Below are 20,383 nucleotides of genomic sequence, written 5' to 3'. Positions count from 1 at the left end.
AAACTGAGGAACCACAAAATTCCTGCATAGCTCCAAACTGTGCCCAGTACATGCTGTGTTTAACTTCTCCTTGTCTGGTTTCAGACGAGTTGCCATATCTGAAGTGCCCCCTTCACACCATATTCAAGCTCACACCAGTTGCTTACGGTAAATATTTCCCTTTTTCTCACTTAGCTGAATGTTTGTGAATTTGCTGGGCAATTTGATATCAAAATATACATGCAAAATTATGTCCTGTTAAACATTTAAGTGCTATATTTATTATAAAAATTAAAAGAAAATAACACAGCGGCAAAATGAGAGAGAACGTTTTATATATATATAATATATATATATATAAAATATAAAAAATGAGTAACAACCAGTTTCTTCTAAAGGAGACCCATTATCTCTGGATTATATTTATTGACCAGTCCAGACTTTAACTCGTACCTGGGAATGAACTGAACTTGAACTAGTTTTTATGTCAATAAATGTAATCCATACAGCATGTATCTTTGTGTGAAGGCTGCTCTTGTTTACTAGCTCCACTTCTGCAGCAAAATCTACAGAGAAAGTAATTACAATGTTGTATATCACACACACACGTAGAATCAGTGATTAATATTAAATTTAAAGTACTGTATATATACAAGTTCTTTACAAAAAAAGAAACTGAATTATTTATTGTCTCTGCAAACATCTGAGTCCAGTTGCCAGTAATTTAACTGAGAATAATTGATTTTAAAAGAAAATCTAGTTCCTCTTTTGAAGTTTCTCTTTTCATTTGGTGAAGGGTGTAAAGTGGAAACAATTACCTTGAATGTTGAAGCAGTGAATACCCATCGAGACAAGCCTTCTGGGAGTACTGTAAGTCTTTACTGAAAATCCCTGCCCTTGATTCGGAATTGGCAAATTACACAACTAGAGCCTGCATCAAAGATAATATTGCAAATCTGAACAGTCACTATGGAGTGCCTGCTAGAAATTTTCCATTCATTTCAGCCGTCACAAAAACTGCTTTTGAAGTATTGCCCCTATAAGGATAATTAACTTCTTTGAGCACAACTATTGCAGGTTTAAATTTTTCAGATCTTTAGTTTGTTGTTTCCAAACATGAATGGTAGAGAGTTTATTTTAAAAATTATTTCAATAACCCTGTTAGGACAACTGAATGCAAAGTTTATCAATACAGCCTTTTTAAGCTTTAGGGTGATCATCCCGATGTGTAATGATGCATTTCCCCATTGTTATTGCTATGATCTGTCATTTTAAGGTGCTCATTCTATAATTCTTTAACGTGAGCTCTCGCTCATATTTCTAAAGTTATAAATAGCATTGGACAAAAATCATAAATAAACTTCTTGGTTGGCTTTAACTCTGGTTCACAAGATCTAAAAAGTGGTGGAAAGGTCAAGGTCAGTGCTGTAACTGGTCTCCCTGGAAAGCTAAACCTTCAAGGCACCATCAGTGCATTTGTTCTGTTGCTGTTGATCCAGATATATGTAGTTATCTGAGGCAACTAGAAAGGTCTTTTGTACCCTGGTCTCTTCATACTGATACTCTTAAATTTAGTAAAGACACATCTACGTATTCTACGCAGATAAGGACATTCTGACACGGAAATTTAGGCACACATAGTGGGGAATGACTCTCTAGGACTACAAGGTGAATATGAACACCGACCTTGGCCATCAGTATGTTAGGGAACAGAAGATTGTGTCAACGTGAGAGCCAAATTCAGCCCTGGTGTGGGCGATTGCACCTCTGCTGAAATGCAGATGTTGGAACAGCAGTTAATGTGTAATGGACTCTGCTGCTATCCCCAACTCTTCCCTAGGCTTCAGAGCCCAAGCTCTAGCCTCAGCCATAGCTCCAAAGTGCTGTCTATACAGCTATTTTTAGAGTGCTAGCATGAGCCCCGCTATCCCAGTCTGTCGACCTAGGCTGGGAAGCTCCCTTCCACAGGTTATGTAAGCACGCCGCAAGGCCCACATTCAGCATCCTACCCTTGTCCAGCAAAGCACTTAAACATGCGCTTAAATTATCTGCTGAATTGAGGCCTTATGGCCAAGTTTTCAGAGGTTGCATCAGTTATTGAGTGTCCACCTTTACACGCTGACACAGGGCCTGGTAGTTCAGAGGTGCTGATCATTTACAACTGCTAGGGTCCAGGTGTTCGCCATCTTTTAACAATCAGGCTCTGCGTGTTCACGTTGAGCACTCAAAAACGGCAGCACTTATTGTTAAAGGCCATCTGCCAAACCCTGCTGTGTTAGACTGGTGTATATTGCAAGAGATTCCATTACATTTAGACACGCTTTTGAGAACTTGGACCTTTATCTCTCTGTGCTTTGCAAAGTGTATGTAAAGTGCTGTGAAGATGATTGTCATTAATACCTATTTCTAATCGTGCTGAATTTTTTGTGGCATCTAAATTGTCTTATTATTGAACTACAGGATGACAAGAGAATAATAGATTGACAAATTTGGAATTTGTAGACGGGCAGAAAGTTTTGAAGGTGTCTTGCAAAGGCAACACCTGCATTGAAATGGCCACTCTGAGGAGATTCAGCAAAATTTCAGCGGCTAGTTCAATTTTGGTATTTTATAATTTGTACTCAAATTGCACTAGCACTGCCACCTTGTTCCTATGTGATACTAAGCACTGCCTCCATGAAAACAGTAGGAGCTGTTACTATTTGATTCTTTGCTTTCCTGGCAAGATGCAGCAGGTCTGAAAATAAATCCAAGTGCTTGGGGAAATTTTACTATCAATAATTTTTTTATCTGCATCCTGTTTAAAAAAACCTTGAACCCACAGAGATAAGGGAAATAAAGCTGTTACAGTGCAGTGACAAGTGCATTTTAACAGCAGCTTCTGGACAAAAGCAGTATCTCAGCTGTTCTGTGTGCAATGGGTCTAAGGTAAAGGGAATGGTTAGAAATGGATAACTTTGAAGAAGGTGACAGGTGAAATTTGATAGTTGGGGGGCCTGATTCTGTAGCCACCCAGAAGTTTAAATTTACCCCTATGCAGAGCGCTAGCACAAGACCTATGCACCTTGTGAACTCTCAGAATAGGACTTCAGTGGTGCATACAGTTTGTGGTGGTCCTCTGCACAGAGGAATTTTTCCATTGACTTCCATGGGCTTTGCATTAGGCCTCAATTGGTTTGAATAGGAGGTCTGCCTGCAGAGCAGAAGCAGGATTAGGCTTCTGGTTATGGCAAGTGGAAAGTGTGTCTGGCATCAGGAATATCTTGGCATGAACTTTGATTTCAGGGTACGTCTACGTTACAGGATTATTCCGATTTTACATAAACCGGTTTTGTAAAACAGATTGTGTAAAGTCGAGTGCACGCGGCTACACAAAGCACAATAATTCGGCGGTGTGCGTCCATGTACCGAGGCTAATGTCGATTTCTGGAGCGTTGCACTGTGGGTAGCTATTCCATAGCTATCCCATAGTTCCCGCGGTCTCCCCCGCCCCTTGGAATTCTGGGTTGAGATCCCAATGCATGATGGTGCAAAAACAGTGTTGCGGGTGATTCTGGGTAAACGTCGTCACTCATTCCTTCCTCCGTGAAAGCAACGGCAGACAATCATTTCGCACCCTTTTTGCCTGGATTGCCCTGGCAGACACCATAGCATGGCAACCATTGAGCCCGTTTTGCCTTTTGTCACTGTCACCGTATGTGTACTGGATGCTGCTGACAGAGGCGGTACTGCAGTGCTACACAGCGGCATTCATTTGCCGTTGCAAGTTAGCAGAGACAGTTACCATCCCTATTGTAACGTCTGCCATGCCATTGTAAATTGGCGATGAGATGACAGTTATCAGTCATTCTGTACTGTCTGCTGCTGTCGTGGGTGCTCCTGGTTGGCCTTTGCTGAGGTCAGCCGGGGGCGCAAAGACAAAAATGGGAATGACTCCCTGGGTCATTCCCTCCTTTATGTTTTATCTAAAAATACAGTCAGTCCTACCTAGAATATGGGCAAGAGTACTAGAGAACCAGTGTACCAGAAAACCAAGAGCACAGCTGCTCTGTGTCAGATCCCGCAGAAATGATGAGCTGCATGCCATTCTAGGGGGTGCCCCTGCAACAACCCCAGCCGTTGCTTCCCTCCTCCCCCAACCCTCCTGGGCTACCGTTGCAGTGTCCCCCCATTTGTGTGGTGAAGTAATAAAGAATGCAGGAATAAGAAACACTGACTTTTTAGTAAGATTAATTGAGGAGGAGGCAGCCTCCAGCTTCTATGATAGTCAGGCAGGACATTAAACGGTGGCGAGGGAGAGGAGCCCAGCCTCCTGCTGCTATGATAGTCCAGGCAGTACAGAATCTTTTCTTTAGATATGAAGGGGTTGAGGGAGGGGGGGCTGATGGAGCTTAGCCACCAGTTGCTATGATGAAGGCGGTTACCAGCCGTTCTGTACCATCTGCCAGGAATGACCGGGAGTCATTCCTATTTTTACACAGGCGCCCCCAGCCGACCTCACCAAGGCCAGACAGGAGCACTCACAGGATGATGAGGACGGCTATCAGTCATTTTGTACTGTACCATCTGCCATCGGGGAGGGGAGGGGAGAGGATGCTGCTGTTCAGTGCTGCAGCACTGTGTCTACCAGCAGCATGCAGTAGACATAGGGTGACATGGAAAAAAGTCAAGAAACGATTTTTTTTCCTTTTCTTTCACGGAGGGTAAATTGACGAGATATACCCTGAACCACCCTGGACAATGTGTTTGACCCTACAGGCACTGGGAGCTCAGCCAAGAATGCAAATACTTTTCGGAGACTGCGGGGACTGTGGGATAGCTGAAGTCCTCAGTATCCCCTCCCTCCCTCCATGAGCGTCCATTTGATTTTTTGGCTTTCCGTTACTCTTGTCACACAGCACTGTGTTGAATCCCTGCTATGGCCTCTGTCTGTCATAGCCTGGAGATTTTTTCAAATGCTTTGTCATTTCATCTTCTGTAATGGAGCTCTGATAGAACAGATTTATCTCCCCATACAGCGATCAGATCCAGTATCTCCCGTACAGTTCATGCTGGAGCTCTTTTTGGATTTGGGACTGCATCGCCACCTGTGCTGATCAGAGCTCCACGCTGGGCAAACAGGAAATGAAATTCAAAAGTTCACGGGGCTTTTCCTGTCTACCTGGCCAGTGCAGCTGAGTTCAGATTGCTTTCCAGAGCAGTCACAATGATGCACTGTGGGATACCACCCGGAGGCCAATACCGTCGATTTGCGGCCACACTAACTCTAATCCGATATGGCAATACCGATTTCAGTGCTACTCCTCTCGTCAGGGAGGAGTACAGAAACCGGTTTAAAGAGCCCTTTATCTCGATATAAAGGGCCTCGTTGTGTGGACGAGTGCAGGGTTAAGTCAATTTAACGCTACTAAATTCGGTTTAAACGCGTAGTGTAGACCAGGCCTCAGATTGTGGTTCTGCTATTCATTTCTTGTAATATGCTCCATTTTCAATCAGAACAACCTTCCAAAGAGCCAAACCCCTGTAAGGATGAGAAGAAACAGCTTTACGCCTCTGGCCAGTTCGGACACAATAAAGCGCACACGAAATTACAGTGTTGGGAGCAGGCCTCTCAACCCAGTGGGATCTCCGCTATTCCCAGAGACTCGAGATGGGGCTGATAAGCAGAAGCTACAAGTCAGTGTTCAAGTGGTAACTTCTCTATCTTATCCCTCTCTCCCTGGTCAAACACAGAACTAATGGCCAAACAATTACTCCTGTTTTCCAATGGTCCTGAGCAATGCACAAATGAAATGTCTTGAAGTTTAGATGCCTTATCATCATCCCTGCTTTAACATAGCTTCAGATTACAAATTCCTTAAGAGTCAGCAAATTGCGGTGCAACTGCAATCGTGTAAGCATAAAATGCCCTGCTCCCTGCAGAGTGAATGTCATTGACTAACAATGAGTTCCTGGTTTGTGTGTTTTAAAATACGATTCCCCTTTCCAGACAGACAAGTTGATTTTTAAGGGACTCTCTGCTTGCCCGAATGTCATAAGGTATATGCAACAAAGTGATCCTCTGCTACCAGTGAAACTGATCAGCAGCTTTGCACGCATGATTTTGTTGTGGGGAGAAGTCATTCTGCCTCTTTGTAAATTGAAATGGATTAGTCTGTTTTTGTTGTTCCAAGCTGGATGCTTAGTTTTTTGCACTTCGCACTGCATAAATACTGAATTGTAAGTAACACTTTTAAAGCTGAGGTCCTGATTCACCAGTGTATCTCTGCTTTCACACTGGTGTTGCTTCGCTGATTTCCACAAATAAAAAAGAATAGGTAACGTGACAATTTGGGCCCCCGTTCAGTTCTAATAATTCTACTGTGGTAATAGTAAAACACAGGTCTAAATTTTCAAAAGTGGCAGATTTGGGATACCCAATTTTAAGACACTATAAAGGAGCCTGATTTTCAGAGGGCACTTGATGAAAACAGAGACACCCAAAATATCTAGTCACTTTTGAAAATCTGAGCTACAGAGAGTATGTTTCAAAACCTGAAAACGTCCCTTTAAACTTAGTATTTAAAAACCATTTCTCCCTGTACTGACATTAACGTTGCAGCTTATCAATATGGAATACACTGAACTGGGCAGAGCCATTTAAATGAGTGTTCAGCCAAGAAACTGAATGACTGGCTGGACTTCACTGGTGCTTTAGGATGCAGTTTCCCTGGCTTGTATGAGGTAGTTGTTTCTTATACAAGCCTGCAATGGTCCTGCCTTCACATGAGATTCTGGGGGTTGTTTCAATTTTTCCTTGTTTTCTGCTCTGCTTTTATATTATTATTTTTTAGTCTATTTTAAAATGCAATATGAGCTATCTTGTGCTGTTTCTTTTTTCTTTGCAGCTTCAAATGGGAAGTGCTTGCTTGTGAGTATCACTGAGCATAGCTTGTATGCATTCTCTCTGGGCTTGTTTAGTAAGTAGCAATTCTTTTAATTATAATTGCATGGCAATCATTGTGGAGAGAGCGGGGGAACAGTGAATGCTTGGGGCAGAAGGAAATCATTTGTCACATAATAATCCAGCAAATCAAAGAAGGGCCATCGTTGGTGGAGAATCTATTTATCATAGGTGAAATTCATCATCTGCAGAGGCAGGTGCGAGGGTTGAAATGGAATATAATGGTGCATAGACTTCATGCTGGCCATTTGCAGAGGGGTGAATTTCACCCCAGATCAGCAAGATTACTGGGATAGATGAATGGTGTATCAGGCCCCAAATATGTTCTGGGTGTAATTCTGTAGAAATCATTCTGTGGAATTATACCAGGCAAGATTTTGGCCCTAGGTGTCTGTTTACAGCACAGGATGCTAGTAGCTGTAGTTTTGTTGTTGATCCATGCTAGGAATTCCTTACGGAGATGAATAAAGGGTGAGTTATGCACAGAGGTGGATGGCATGATGCAACCCTAGTCTGCAGGACTTCAGAACCATTTACATGAAGACTTCAATAAATTGAAGGAGGGAAAGTTCTGCCAGAGTCTAGTAGCCTGAGCCAGGAACTTCTTGAGCTTTAATTCCTGCTGGGACACCAACTCTCTGAGGGCTTGGGCACGTGTCTTACCTTGTCTGCCTTAGTTCCCCCTATGTGATAGGCAAGTATTATCTCACAGGGTTTTTGTGATGGTTATTTAATTATAGCCTAGTCCCAAATGCTGCTGAAAACCCTCAACATCCATTGACTTCAAGTGGGGGTTGAATTAATTTCCCACCTTACAGGAGCAACTTGGTCCCTCACAGGATTGTGAACTTTGTAAAGTGCTTAGACAGTGAAGAGTGCTGTGTTAGTGTTAAGTATAATTATTAATCTTCACTAACTATCAGATCCCATAATCCTACTGGAGGGGTGAATTGGATGGGGCTGAAGGATACTGTAGCATCTCTTTCTTACATCCAGTGAGAGAGGACATAAATAGTCTATTATCCCTTCTCTCCAGGGAGTCAGCAAACAACATCACCTGTGAGTCCTTGGTTTCTATCTCAGCCACCAAGTGAGGCTGTCGAGTGAGAGGAATTTAGTGTCACACTGTACAGAATGGCCAGGAAATTACCCGTGCTTCCCTTTGTGCCTGTGTTGCTCAGATCCAACCTTGCTGACCACGAGTCCCTTTCTTGTCCCTGCTTTAAATGCCTGAGTGAATGTCACTGCAAATGTTAATACAAATATCTCTTGATGTACTTGCTGTTTCAGTTTACGCCTTGCCTGTGAAATTGACTTCTATAACTTTGACGTTGCATTTTATTTACCTTATTTGTGAAACGGATTGTGCAATGTGAGATTTGTTTTTATTTAATTTAGTTGTGGTTCTTAGTAGGTGTCTCTTTGGGTTTTGTACATGTGTGTTTAATGTTATCACAGCATTTTTGCTTTCTCCTCTGGGGAGTGATATCATTTTCTCCTATGCATTTGTCGTAACTCCATTTAAATGCCCAGTTGCAACCATTTGGCATGAAATCTCTTTCTTTCTCCAGTGATTTTTGACTGTGCCTGGAACGCAGTTCTATACTCAACAATGTTACTGTTGCTATATTGAATAAGTGACTTTGCTTTAAAGGAATATTCTCAAAGAAGCTGAAAAATGTTTGCATTAGAACAAGGCTTTCAAAAACTGTCTCTCCTTGGTGACCACCTTGGCAGCCAGAGGAATGTTTTAGAATTGGGTTCTGGGAGTCTAAAGTTATGGGTTCCATTCCATGGGTTCCATATTGACTAATTTTATGGCATTGACCAAGTCACTTAATCTCCCTGTACCTTGGTTTCCCATCTGGGGATAGTACCCATGTTTCTAAAGCGCTTTGAGATCATCTGATGAAAGGTGCTATGTAAGTGCCAAATATCATTGTCGTGGACTTGAGGGGAGCTCATTTTAACTATTGATTTTAAATTAGAAAACTGATCTTGAAACAGCTTTTTAAAAACTGTGGTTTCCAAGACTTTCTAATGGGGATCGTCTCAATCTGGTGTTGCATGTCAAACTGTTAAGATGACCGTGATGGTCAGTTATTCTTTTTTTAACTTTGTTAAAACACGTCAGGTTTTTTTTTTTCATTTCATGGATCCAGTGGCCAGGAACTACCCCATGCAGAGGGAAGCGCAGACTACACTCTTCCAGACTATTCCTCTTGGGTGTTCAGTCATTACATGGACCTAATGCATTCCCTCCCACACACCCAAGACAGAATTTAACCCTATAGAAATTTGTTTGCAATTCATCAGAGTTGCAAAGACTTCTTGATACTGACAACATTATGCTCTGAGGAACAGATATTCTGTGGCCATCTCCATTTTATAGGCAATGCACTTGTCTTTCAGTTTCACTGGTAGAAAAAAAAATGGGAGGGAGAAATGCATTTTTTCCCTGTGACACTGAAGTTAGATGCCTTATCCTATTTGACAGCTTCATTTTCGAGCTATATTGAAACTGCTTTTTTTAATTGTCATTTGCTGAGCTGCCTTAACTTACAGTTTCCACTTATGAATCGTATGCCAATTCTCTCTTTATGTAGAACTGTGTTCTGCAGATGGAAAGGAAAATGATTGCTGGTTCAATTATTTTCCAGACATCTAACACACATAGTAAGAATGGAAAATTAGGGTTTCATAAAAGAGACTCCATTCATATTTCATTCTCAAAGATAGTACCAAAAAAAGGAATGCTACAGCCAGACATGGGTCTTGCTGTTTTCAGATGTCACTTAAACACCTCTTTCAAGTGGGGAGGGCTGTACTTTGTGTTGAATCAAGACAAGCACAATTTCCGATCAGAATTGAACAACTTCCATTGAATGTCTACAGTCATTGTGAACATGCATCTACAGGCACAATCAGAACTTGTAGTTACCACACAGTGATCTATCCAGGAGCTGCTTGTAACTCATCTGCTAACGAAAGGATTTTAAATTTAATTGCACTTTGTAACGAGAGTGAATCTCTGCAGCACTTTTACTGTGATTACGTAGCCTCCCTGTTCGTAACCAGCATTTTATAGGCATACATTCCTTAGGATAAATGACTATGTTATGGATTTCAGGATAACGTGCCTTGTTTTGTCATTTATTCTCTCTATCTTAACATAGATTTTAAATAACAGGTACAGAAAAGTTTTATTTAAATGATAAAGTGATGTTATGACTGTTTTACTCAAGCTGCAATAACGCACGAAATGTCAATGGATGTTGCTAGATACTGAGTGAATGTTTTGGGTATTATCAGCAAAGGTGTTATGCAGAAATGGCACCTTCTCAGTTCGCTCTGTGTGTGTCTCTGTCTCTGTGTCTCATCTGGGGACTTTACTGACACAAACATATACGCATGGGAGAGCAAGATGGATTTTATTCTCCTCCCCCCTAACCTTCGCTGTGGGGCTGATCCTGTTCCCAGTAAAGTAGGTGAGAGTTTTGCCTTGACACGTCCACAGGAGCAAGCCCCAGTAGAATGGTCAGGCTAAGGTCCAGTTGCAGAGTCTGTTTTGCTGGGAATGAAGTGAGACAGCAGGGTGCCAGCTAGGTCTCCAGGTGGGAGCTTGTGTCACTGGCAACTAGGTAAATTGTCATTTTCACTTGTAAATTGAGCAAATAAGATTTCTGATCAACAAGAGTGAAATTCACCACTGGACTGAGGAACAAGGCCTGCGTGCTGCTTATGCCTGGCCTCTGTGCCGGTACTTTGCACAGAAATTAATTGTACCCTGAAGAAATAAACCTGCAGCCCTCCCCCGCCCCCAAATGCCATTTTAACAATGTTATTTTCTAGCCATAATTGCACTTTAAGCTTGAGTCTCTATATGAAGAAGCTGGTGGAGGGGGTGTGTGTGCAAACAAACTGATGGAACTTAGTCCAGCACTTTGTGGAATTTAGTCTACAACATCCTTTCCCCCCCCCCCAATGGTTTTGTTTTGCATTAAAACTTGGTGTGAATGTGTTGCTATAGACATGTTCGTTATAGAATACTAGCATCTTATGCTGGCATTGGTTTGTTATAAAAAGTTGCTTGTGTTTTCTGTTTGTGATTGCTTGGGGTGGGAGAAGTTTTATTTTTAATCAAATATGACTTGTTTGTAAATCACACATGGAAAAATGTCATGTCTGATTTTCTGAATGTTTTTAAAAGAGTAAATGTGTTTTGGTGATTTTTGTCATTGAGTCAATGACTTAGTTCGTGTCTCTTTACTGCTAAGCACTGATGACTATACCATAAATAAAACGGCACAGACTGATTTACAAGATTGGGCCACAATCTTCAGAAGTGCCCCTTACGTCTGAAGGGAAGTGCTCAGCAATTTCTGCAATTCAGGCCCCTTTAAGGTGACTCATGTTGGGCACCTAAATACATTAGTCACTTTTGAAAATCTTGGCCTTTGTATTTTAGTTTATATAACTGCGTGTCTGTAAAGTTACCTGCTAGTCTTGCTCACATGAATGCATTCTCTTTATAAAATGCATCAGAACGTCATTAGTACATTTCCTGTATGGAAGGAGCATAGTTGTAAAACCAGCAAAGTGTTTCACGTGGTTGATTTTTTTTTTTTTGCAAATATGGGCCTGCAAAATAGATATTGTAATGTTGTTTCTGAATATTTGTGTTGTAAACTTTCTTGTGGATCAGATAAATAAAATGAAGTAACTTTGAACCTCTGGACTGCTTCAGTATTGCTTTTCTTCTCATTGTGTGCTCCAGTAAACTTTTCTACACTTCATGTGTGAAACGCCAATGTTCTGATTTATACCCACTTTGCACAGTGATAAAGAATTATGCGAAGTGTGAGTTAGTGGAGACTTGAGCTGTATATGCCCAAAGTTCACTTCCATCATTTCCCAAGTAAAACTGTGTCCTTTAACTGTAACACTTGAAGGCACCAACTCTATATTTGTGATATCATAGCCTAGAAGAGAATTACATGTCGTAAGTTTAGAGGAAGAACACTATGGGACATGTGCAGAGATGTTATGATTTGAAACTGAGATGTATCTGAAGGAGAGAATTAATGAGCACAAGATTGTGTATGGAAGATATTTGTTCCTAGAAGAGAAAATGGGTTACCTCTGTTGTTGTCATGGGTCATATGCTGCCAGCAAAACTCCCCTCTGAAATCAGTAGGAATGGTCTTAAAAACTACTGGGATGTTATGGCTCTATATTTCATACTATTAAAGTATCATACTTTATACTTAGCAATAGGTAGTCTCAGCTCCATTGTCCAGAGTGATTTCAATGGCTTATCTCCTTTCAGCTTTGCACAGTTATAATTTGCGCCTTTTTGATTTCTCATTTCTAGAGGTAGAGGTAGAGGTCTTGGTTTCATCATGAACTTGGCTGAAAACTTAATGGACACTTGAAAGGACAAATCTCCTTGTGGAACTAGAATGCATCAACAATCCATGTTGGCTGGAGCTGTCACTGCAGACATGGAAGTAGAATGAGCCAATTAACAACACACTATGGCCCAGTAACTTGTTTTCAGCTCTCTTTAAAAATGATAAAAATGGTTCCTTGCTGCGAATGCTAGAACGATTCACAGCTGGGGCAGAAGAAGCCTCACCTTGGGAACTTATCAAGCCTCTTTTAAAGTAACTGTGTGTGCGCGTGTGATGCCTAACATAATCTTACACCTTCTGAATTAAAACAAACACTCCCATTTAGTATTTGACATGGGCTTGACCTTACAGGCTTCTCTCGCTGAAGGGCAGTTTTGCCCTTGACTTCTGTGGGAGCAGGCTCCCCTGTTTTTATTTATGAAAGATATCTAATGAATTAGAGACAAGTAACAAAAATGAGGAAGAGAAAGCATGTTGGAGGAAGAGACTTGTGGGCTGTCGCACATTTGCATCCGTGGTCACTTCCTGTCTAAATACATGCGCTTTCATCCAAATCTACCATTTGCTTACTTGCTTTCCTAGGGTTAAAATAACACTGCAAAGTGAAGGCAAACAGCAATGTATTGTAATTTGACTATGCACAATATGCTGTAATCACTTTGCACAACATTGTGAAGTTAATTATTTTTCTATTATGGGTGAGCTTGTGGTTACATCATTAGATAACTGGTATTTTTTCCCCTGCCAGAATGTATGAATGTTGCTGCTAATATATTGACATTGTAACTTTTTAATCAATACCAGTGATCGGTTCCACAATAGAAATGTGTTTTGGGAAGTTGGGTCTGGTACCCTTACTGTGCCAGTAGTCCCCCTGCTTGCAGGGTAAGGTGCTAACAAGCATGTGTAGAATGTGTCAGAGCGCGGTCCCCTGTGTTTTAGTTAAGTCCGATATCTTTGTCCATCAATGTTTGACCTTAAATTCAGCTTGCAAAAGGGATATGTATAATTTGATAAATATATCAGTACTGGCAACGTTGTACTGAGCTTTCTTCTGCAATGAAAATTCTTATACTTGGCATGTAGATATAGGTGAGTAACAGAATGGGTGATAAAATGTGCTTTTAGATGTAGGAACACTTCTTGGCACAGCTAAACTTACAAATGCATTCTTGCCTCAAGCCATTCCTGATGTATGTATTTGGCTGGTGCCAGAGTTATGCAGATCAAGTTCAGAGTTTTGTCATTATTAACTGAGAGGTGAACCCAACGATATAATTTTTCATGTTGTCTCTTTCACCTCATTCCTAAGTGCTACTCATGTGAGTGAGTGCTCCAACATGAGGACGGGTTGTGCAATCTTAGCTCTACTTAAAGAGTAAGCACAATGGGGTGCACAAACCCCACACTGAGCAACAAGGGCTTGTTTTGGGCTCAGCCAGCTGTCATAAACAAATAGCTAAGGGTTAATGTCTCTTTCACCTGGAAAGGGATAACAAACAACACCTGACCAGAGGACCAATCAGGAAACAAGACTTTTCAAATCTGGGTGGAGGGAAGTTTTGGGTGTGAGTCCTTTGTTCTTGGTCTGTTCTCTTTCTGGGCTCTGAGAGTGACCACAGGAATCTCCAGGCTTTCTAATCTTCTGTTTCCAAGTTGTAAGTACAAGCATAGTAAAACAATAGGTTTATATTGTTTTTTTTGTATTTACATGTGTATAGTTGCTGAAATGTTTTAAATTGTATTCTTTTTGGATAAGACTGTTTATTCATTTTTTCTTTTAAGCAATTGACCCTGTATATTGTCACCTTGATACAGAGACCAATTTTATGTCTTTTTCTTTCTTTTTATATAAAGCTTTCTTTTTAAGACCTGTTTGAGTGTTTTTCACTGGTTAAGGCTATGAAACGAAGGGAGGGGGAAAATCTCTTTGTGTTACATTTACTAAGCCTGACTTTGCATACCCTCTGGGTGAGGGGGGAGAGAGATTAGATCTCTCGGTACTTGTGTTTCAAGGACGTGAAGCAGGGAATCTCCCAGAGTACCCAGGGCGGGGAAATCTGGGAGGAGGTAAAGAGGGTGAAATCCCTTTGTTTAGATTCATGGAGCTTGAATCTGTATATCTCTCCAGGAACCCAGGGAGGGAACACCTGGAGGGGAGGAGGGGGAAGGGAAATGGTTTATTCCCCTTTGTTGTGAGACTCAAGGAATCTGAGTCTTAGGGTCCCCCAGGGAAGGTTTTGGGGAGACCAGAGTGAGCCAGATGCTGGAATCTTCTGGCTGGTGGCAGCGATATCAGATCCAAGCTGGTAATTAAGTTTGGAGGTTTCATGCTAGCTTCTCATGTTCTGAACTCTAAGGTTCAGATCTGAGTAGGAAAGTTATGACACCAGCCTTGCCCCGCCACACCTGCAGCAAATGTTCCATCTGCTGGAGGAATTAATAGGCAACGAATTAGCTCATTTGGCGAGTAGCACTGAAGGTGAGCAGACCTGCATCCCATAGCTCCAGCAGAGCAGAACAGAGGGAAACCTAAAGGCTCTGACCCAGCTGACTAAAGAGGCCCTCCTTGAGGGAAGGGAGGACCCTCCACAGAGACAAACAAAGAGGGAAGTGTCCGGTGGTCCTGGACAGTGGCAGCTCCATCTTGTTTCTGTTGATTTGGATTTCCTCACTAGGCTGACTGGACTGAGCTGGCCCCAGAGGGGGAGACGAGAGGAAGAGGACCAGGGAGGACAGCCGCAAGTAGCTTTGGTTGCCAGGTTACTGGTAGTCCAAAGGGCTCTGGGTTGGAGTCTGGTGGAGTGGGAGGGCCCGGGCTCCCCTCCCCACAGCCCCCTTGGCAGTCTGGGGTTGTGGCCATGACCACTAGCCAACACTTCCCAACCAAACCCAGAGTGGGGACCACTGCACACTGGTTACACCATTTTCAGTCTGAGGTGACTCCATTGTCAGTTGAGCCAGTTGAGTTACTCCACACCGATGTAACAAAGCTGAATCTAGCCTTGGTACGTTCCTAAGGAACAAATTTATTAGTGGTGAAAGTTACATTTTGCAGTGTAAGCCTGTCAGAAAACAAGCAGCAAAGCAGTTACACCATTTTCATGCCAGTGCCTGCGAAATAGGTGTAAGCTACATTTGCACCAGTTTGATATTCTGTCAGGAGTCAGCTTAGCCAGGGACTAAGTGGTTCATTGACTTCCCTGGTATTATCCCAGAGGCTAGACTTTTTCCATCTAATTTTCACTAGCTTTTATGTCCAGTAGCTGTTAATACACAACAAGGCACTGCATCCTGCACTATGAAATAAGCACCGTCTGTCCCTCAGGACATTGCGTTAAGATGCAATTGCTGTCTTCTTTTACATTTGGTGAGCTGCAATTTTTTTTCATGTCTTTCTTTTAATGATAGTTTTCAAAAAAGAAAAATATTTGTTTTCACTTGTGTGAAATCTTTTCAATCTTAGCTATGAGGTGTCAGGGGTAATTAGAATGTTGAAAAAGGCTTATGGAGATAAAAACAAATTAAATCAGGCTAGGCAACTTACATTTGTGTGTGCTTGATGTGGTCTTGGATACTTGCAACAAATACATAAATGGGAGGGAGGGGTTGCACCAAGCTGTGCATCAGAGGTTCCTGTCCTGAATGAAGTCACAGGCATAGTTATTTGGCTTTGAAAGGGTGCTGTGAGGCCCAATTCTGCTGTCCTTGTGCAATCAGAATTTTCATAGAATCATAGGATATCAGGGTTGGAAGAGACCTCAAGAGGTCATCTAGTCCAACCCCCTGCCCAAAGCAGGACCAATGTCCAGACAGATTTTTTCCCCCAGTTCCCTAAATGGCCCCCTCAAGGACTGAACTCACAACTCTGGGTTTAGCAGGCCAATGCTCAAAACACTGAGCTATCCCTCCCAATTGTGTCTGTATCAGAAGTGCAGGATCAGGCAAACAGCATATATGTTGCACTGATGTCCTTTTTCCATATCTTATGAGAAGTTTGTTCCAAGAATACTTGAAATTTTGGCACTTTATTGCTTTTTATTTTTATGTTCAGGTTGAAGAGTACAGTATTTGCAAACCTTCCTGGATATATTTTCTGTGTGCTGGTTGCAATTACACATAGACATTCACAAATGTTTGTTTATGATAAAGGGTCTCTACAACAAATCTTGATTCCTCTGTGATTTTTCCCTCCAGTATTTGCTGTAATGGGCAAAGCCTCCATTGACAGTTTGGGGTTCATATTGTATGCAGGCTTCATAACACTATAATAATGTCTGGGAATATATAAAGTCTGTGGAAACCATTAAGAGAGTAGCAGTTAAAATGTATAAAGGAGACAAGGCTGGGCTAATCAAAGTGAATCAATTATTGGTTAGGTTTGAGAATGACATTAAGTAGTTATTGCATCCACATCTTATACCCTCGCTGCAATAATTCCCCCCAAATGATAATTGTCTTAAAATCATAATTTAAAAAAAATTAACAGTCGGATCTTTTTACTTGCATTCTGGTGTTCGAGCATTTAGGGTTCAGATTTTCAAGCTTTTCTCTACAACTATAAGGATTATAAACTGTTTTTTAGGAAAGCCTAGAATCTCATATAATCACATGATTCCAGGAGAGGGGACTTTAAGAAAAACCACCAGTATCACAAGTCTTGTGATAAAATCATGAGAGTTGACAACACCGAGAATCCCAAGATTTGAACATCTGCAGCTGGCAGCCAGGAGCTCTCAGTGGAGGGTTCTTTGACTCAGAAATTGACTTTCCCCATTAGTTTGACAACCCAAGTCTATTTAATATTCACACACAAGCCAAGGCTCAGATTTCTTCCCAGTATTTGAGTGAGGGTGCTGGTGGGCTGCTAGATAGTTGGCTTAGAGGGAAAGTCAGAGGGGGTTTTCTAATAATGGTTTTGAAAAATATTTGTTTCTTTCAAATGTAAAATCTGACCTTGAGTATTTATATCAAGGTGTATTTTACATTTTAAAAAATAAAAATAAATAAACTTTCATGTGAGCTGTTCTGGCAGTGGGATAGACTGGGAAGACCTGCATGGGCGTGTTTGTGGATGTCATGCTGTGTTTGGTTTGGAAGGGTTATGAAAGTTAAGCAGCATTGCACAGGCAAACTTATTTGGTAGAAGGAGTGACTTGGCATTATAACCCCAAGGAGTATCGCTACTTCCCTGCGTAGTGGGAACACAGATCCTAGGTGTTCTTTACCTCCTCCCTCATGGTGTCAGTTACACAATAACTCTTCAGTGGCAGGGGATCTTTAGAGAACTCTGTTAAGTCCCCTGAAGATGTCTGGTAGCTGCCCAGCTGCAGCGACTTACTTGTGAAATTCCTGGAGAAATGCAAGGGGGCAGCCCTGCACTGGTCTTGAAGCTGTAGGCTGCAGTAAACAGTCCATCATAACATCCAAGAAAAGGTACTCCAAACTGCAGACCAATATGTAAAGAGTCAGGGAAAAACACTAGTTCCCTGGCTGGGAAGCTGTTGAGCTCTAAGAAATGGGACAACGAGGAGTCCGGTGGCATCTTAAAGACTAACAGATTTATTTGGGCATAAGCTTTTGTGGGTAAAAAACACCACCTCTTCAGATGCATGCCCTTCCTGCCAACCCCCCATCCCCTGCACCAGCCACTGTATAAATGCCTGATGCAGAGCTGTGGGTTAAGGAAACTGCACTATGCTTTGTGCCTGCCAAAGTAGGGACATGTTTTTGTCTAGGTGTTTTTGGAACCTACCTTATTCCCTGCTACTGGGCCCTGCAGTAAGTGCATGGAGGCTATTGTTTGTTGGACAGACTCCCAAGAGGTACATGCGGCACAACATAATTCTTCAGCGGTTTATATTCTGTGCTGTCTGAAAATTGAGGGGAACGCCTGTGGTTTGTGCTTGACATGAACCTGGTTCCTGGAGTGGACTAGTGATTAAATATTGACTGAGGTCAATGCCTCTATTGTCCAAAGCAGAGTCTCAGCTTGCCCAAACTTGCTCAGCAAAATAAGCCAATATGCAAAAGGGCATCTACAAAGTGAAAACTAATACAGACTCTCTGCTTATTTTATTTTGTTTTTAACCTGGGCTCAGGTAAAAAATAAATCAATTCCACTTAAAATTATCTCCCTCCTGATTTCTTTAAACCTTTGCTGCTGAGCTCTTTTGCTCCTAGTTTGCTTTGTTTCTGTGCGTAAATATTTCCTTCATCATGAGCCACGATTTCTAAGAACATTTTCTCAGTGGATAGCAGGGGATATGGGAGAAGGATACCTTACCCTGTGTTTTATACCCCATTTCCATGAATTAAACTCTGCTTCTTTCACTGGTTCTTGCTCCTGGTTTTGTCTCCTGTTTCTAGATCTTACAGGATCTTTTCCCTCTGCTGTGTGATACGCTGGGAATCCAGCCTTTGGGACAAGAAGGGAATTAAAAGATGACGATATGGCTAATGTTGTTCAATCTGGTCACCTGGCTTCCTATTCTGTTTGGTAAGTCCATTAAATCTACTTGCTGAGTAATACCAGAAATGTGGAAGAAAACTGTAACGCAGAAGATGGGACTGACAGTGAGGAGCTTTGTAAAGAAGCCTTCAGGGAGCTCAAACTTAGTATTTTTTTTTGGCATTTCAAACCCTATTACAAGTTTTGTTTTTTGCCTTGTTTGCTAAATGTGCCTGCACAATGGATATGATGAACAAAGGGGTGAGAAAAAAACAAGAGCCCCAGTCTGAACCATCCCAATCTCCAAATCAAACAGGACCTAGATCTTATTTTGAGGTCTACAAAAAAATTGATTGTGTAAATGTGGCTCAGGGATTTTGTAATGGGATAGGGAGCTTTTCCTTTATAGGTGGCTGGTTGAAATCCAGATCTGGTTCCAGAGTAGTTACCATGTGATAGATGGTCAGAGTCAAATGGTTGCCTCTGGCTAGTTCTCAGTGGACAGGTGACCATACCATAGTAACCACCATAATTAGTTGTGGCTGGCCTTGGTACAGGAAGTAGCTAAGCAAAGAGGCCAGTGAGATCCTATCTTGCCTATAGGAGTAGGTCTTTTTAGGTTAAGATGCAGCACCTAAGGAGTAAGGGTTTGGTAGGCACAGGCAGCAGCACTGCAGGCTTTTTCTGTTCTTTGGATGAAGAGGAGTTCAGTCCCCAGCCCACCACCCTGCAAGAGCACTTAGCTGACTATAAAGGAACGGCTCCCACAGTGGCAGGCTTAAAAAAAAAAAGGGTGCAACTCACTATAACCAGAGCTAAGCTCATCATTTTGATATACACAAGAACCCTCAAATGGCTAGTTGCCCCGAGCTCGGAGATCTGTGCTCCATCTGCTCTAGTATACGAGTTGAGAAATCCAGTTAAGTAGACGAGCGATATCTCTAATCACTCTGCAGTGTAACTGGGTTACACATAGTGGTGCAGGGGCTAGTGTTAAATATGGATGCTATAGTGAGCAGCCATTCTAACTTCAGCAATAAGTCCTTGGCAGCCTGTCCTTTGGCATGGCTGCTTCTGCAAAGCCTTGAGTTATTCCCACTTGCAAAAGAAACCTGATCGGCACTGCAGAATTATTTTTCTACAGCACAGATCCTATGCTAATATTGCACATTAAAGGGGCATGTTCCTTCTTGCAGGGTGGTATTTTTTTTTTTTTTTTTTTTTTTTTTTTTTTTTGCCAACAATCTCTTCTGTCTCTGCACAGGGGAAAACTGATTGTTTTCCAGTTGTGCTGGGTTTTTGTTTTCTTTTTAAGCTGAAAGCTGTGGAGATAGTCCTAAGGTTGACAACAGCACTGTGTCTAGTTGGGGAGCTGATGAGGGAAAACAAGTCACATACACTTGTGCCAATGGTAACCGACTTTTTGGAGGAAAAAAATCTTTATTGTATGCCTTCCCAGAAGTGGCATACACCTGCACCCGTCTGTAAAGGTAACTCACCATCTCTCCCTCCCTCTTTGTTTTTTTGAGAGTCACATCCAGGTATGTTTAGCCTTTTGAAGGGCTAGGCCTGATCCTGTGACACTTATTACCCAAG

General features: G+C 41.9%; 1 protein-coding gene across 17 annotated transcripts in view; it reads left to right on the top strand.

The window, feature by feature from the left end:
• Positions 1-20,383, top strand: part of PFKFB2 (6-phosphofructo-2-kinase/fructose-2,6-biphosphatase 2) — a 334,000-nt gene that overhangs the window by 310,567 nt on the left and 3,050 nt on the right. For 10 of the 17 annotated variants that reach the window (XR_007774537.1, XR_007774534.1, XR_007774531.1 and 7 more), the window contains 4 exons: positions 85-147; positions 776-849; positions 5,476-5,655; positions 18,706-18,835. Coding sequence is in view for 6 of the 17 variants with exons in the window: in XM_050954051.1 (XP_050810008.1) it covers positions 85-147; positions 776-849; positions 5,476-5,655; positions 6,867-6,889; positions 12,297-12,357 (401 nt within the window). In the remaining 11 variants the exon portion in view is untranslated. The other 7 variants (XM_050954051.1, XM_050954045.1, XM_050954049.1 and 4 more) reach the window with 7 other exon arrangements.

Source organism: Gopherus flavomarginatus, chromosome 5, assembly GCF_025201925.1.
Source record: "Gopherus flavomarginatus isolate rGopFla2 chromosome 5, rGopFla2.mat.asm, whole genome shotgun sequence".
Lineage (NCBI taxonomy): Eukaryota > Metazoa > Chordata > Testudines > Testudinidae > Gopherus > Gopherus flavomarginatus.
The sequence above is the reverse complement of the archived record's forward strand: the minus strand, read 5'-3'. Positions and strand labels throughout refer to the sequence as shown.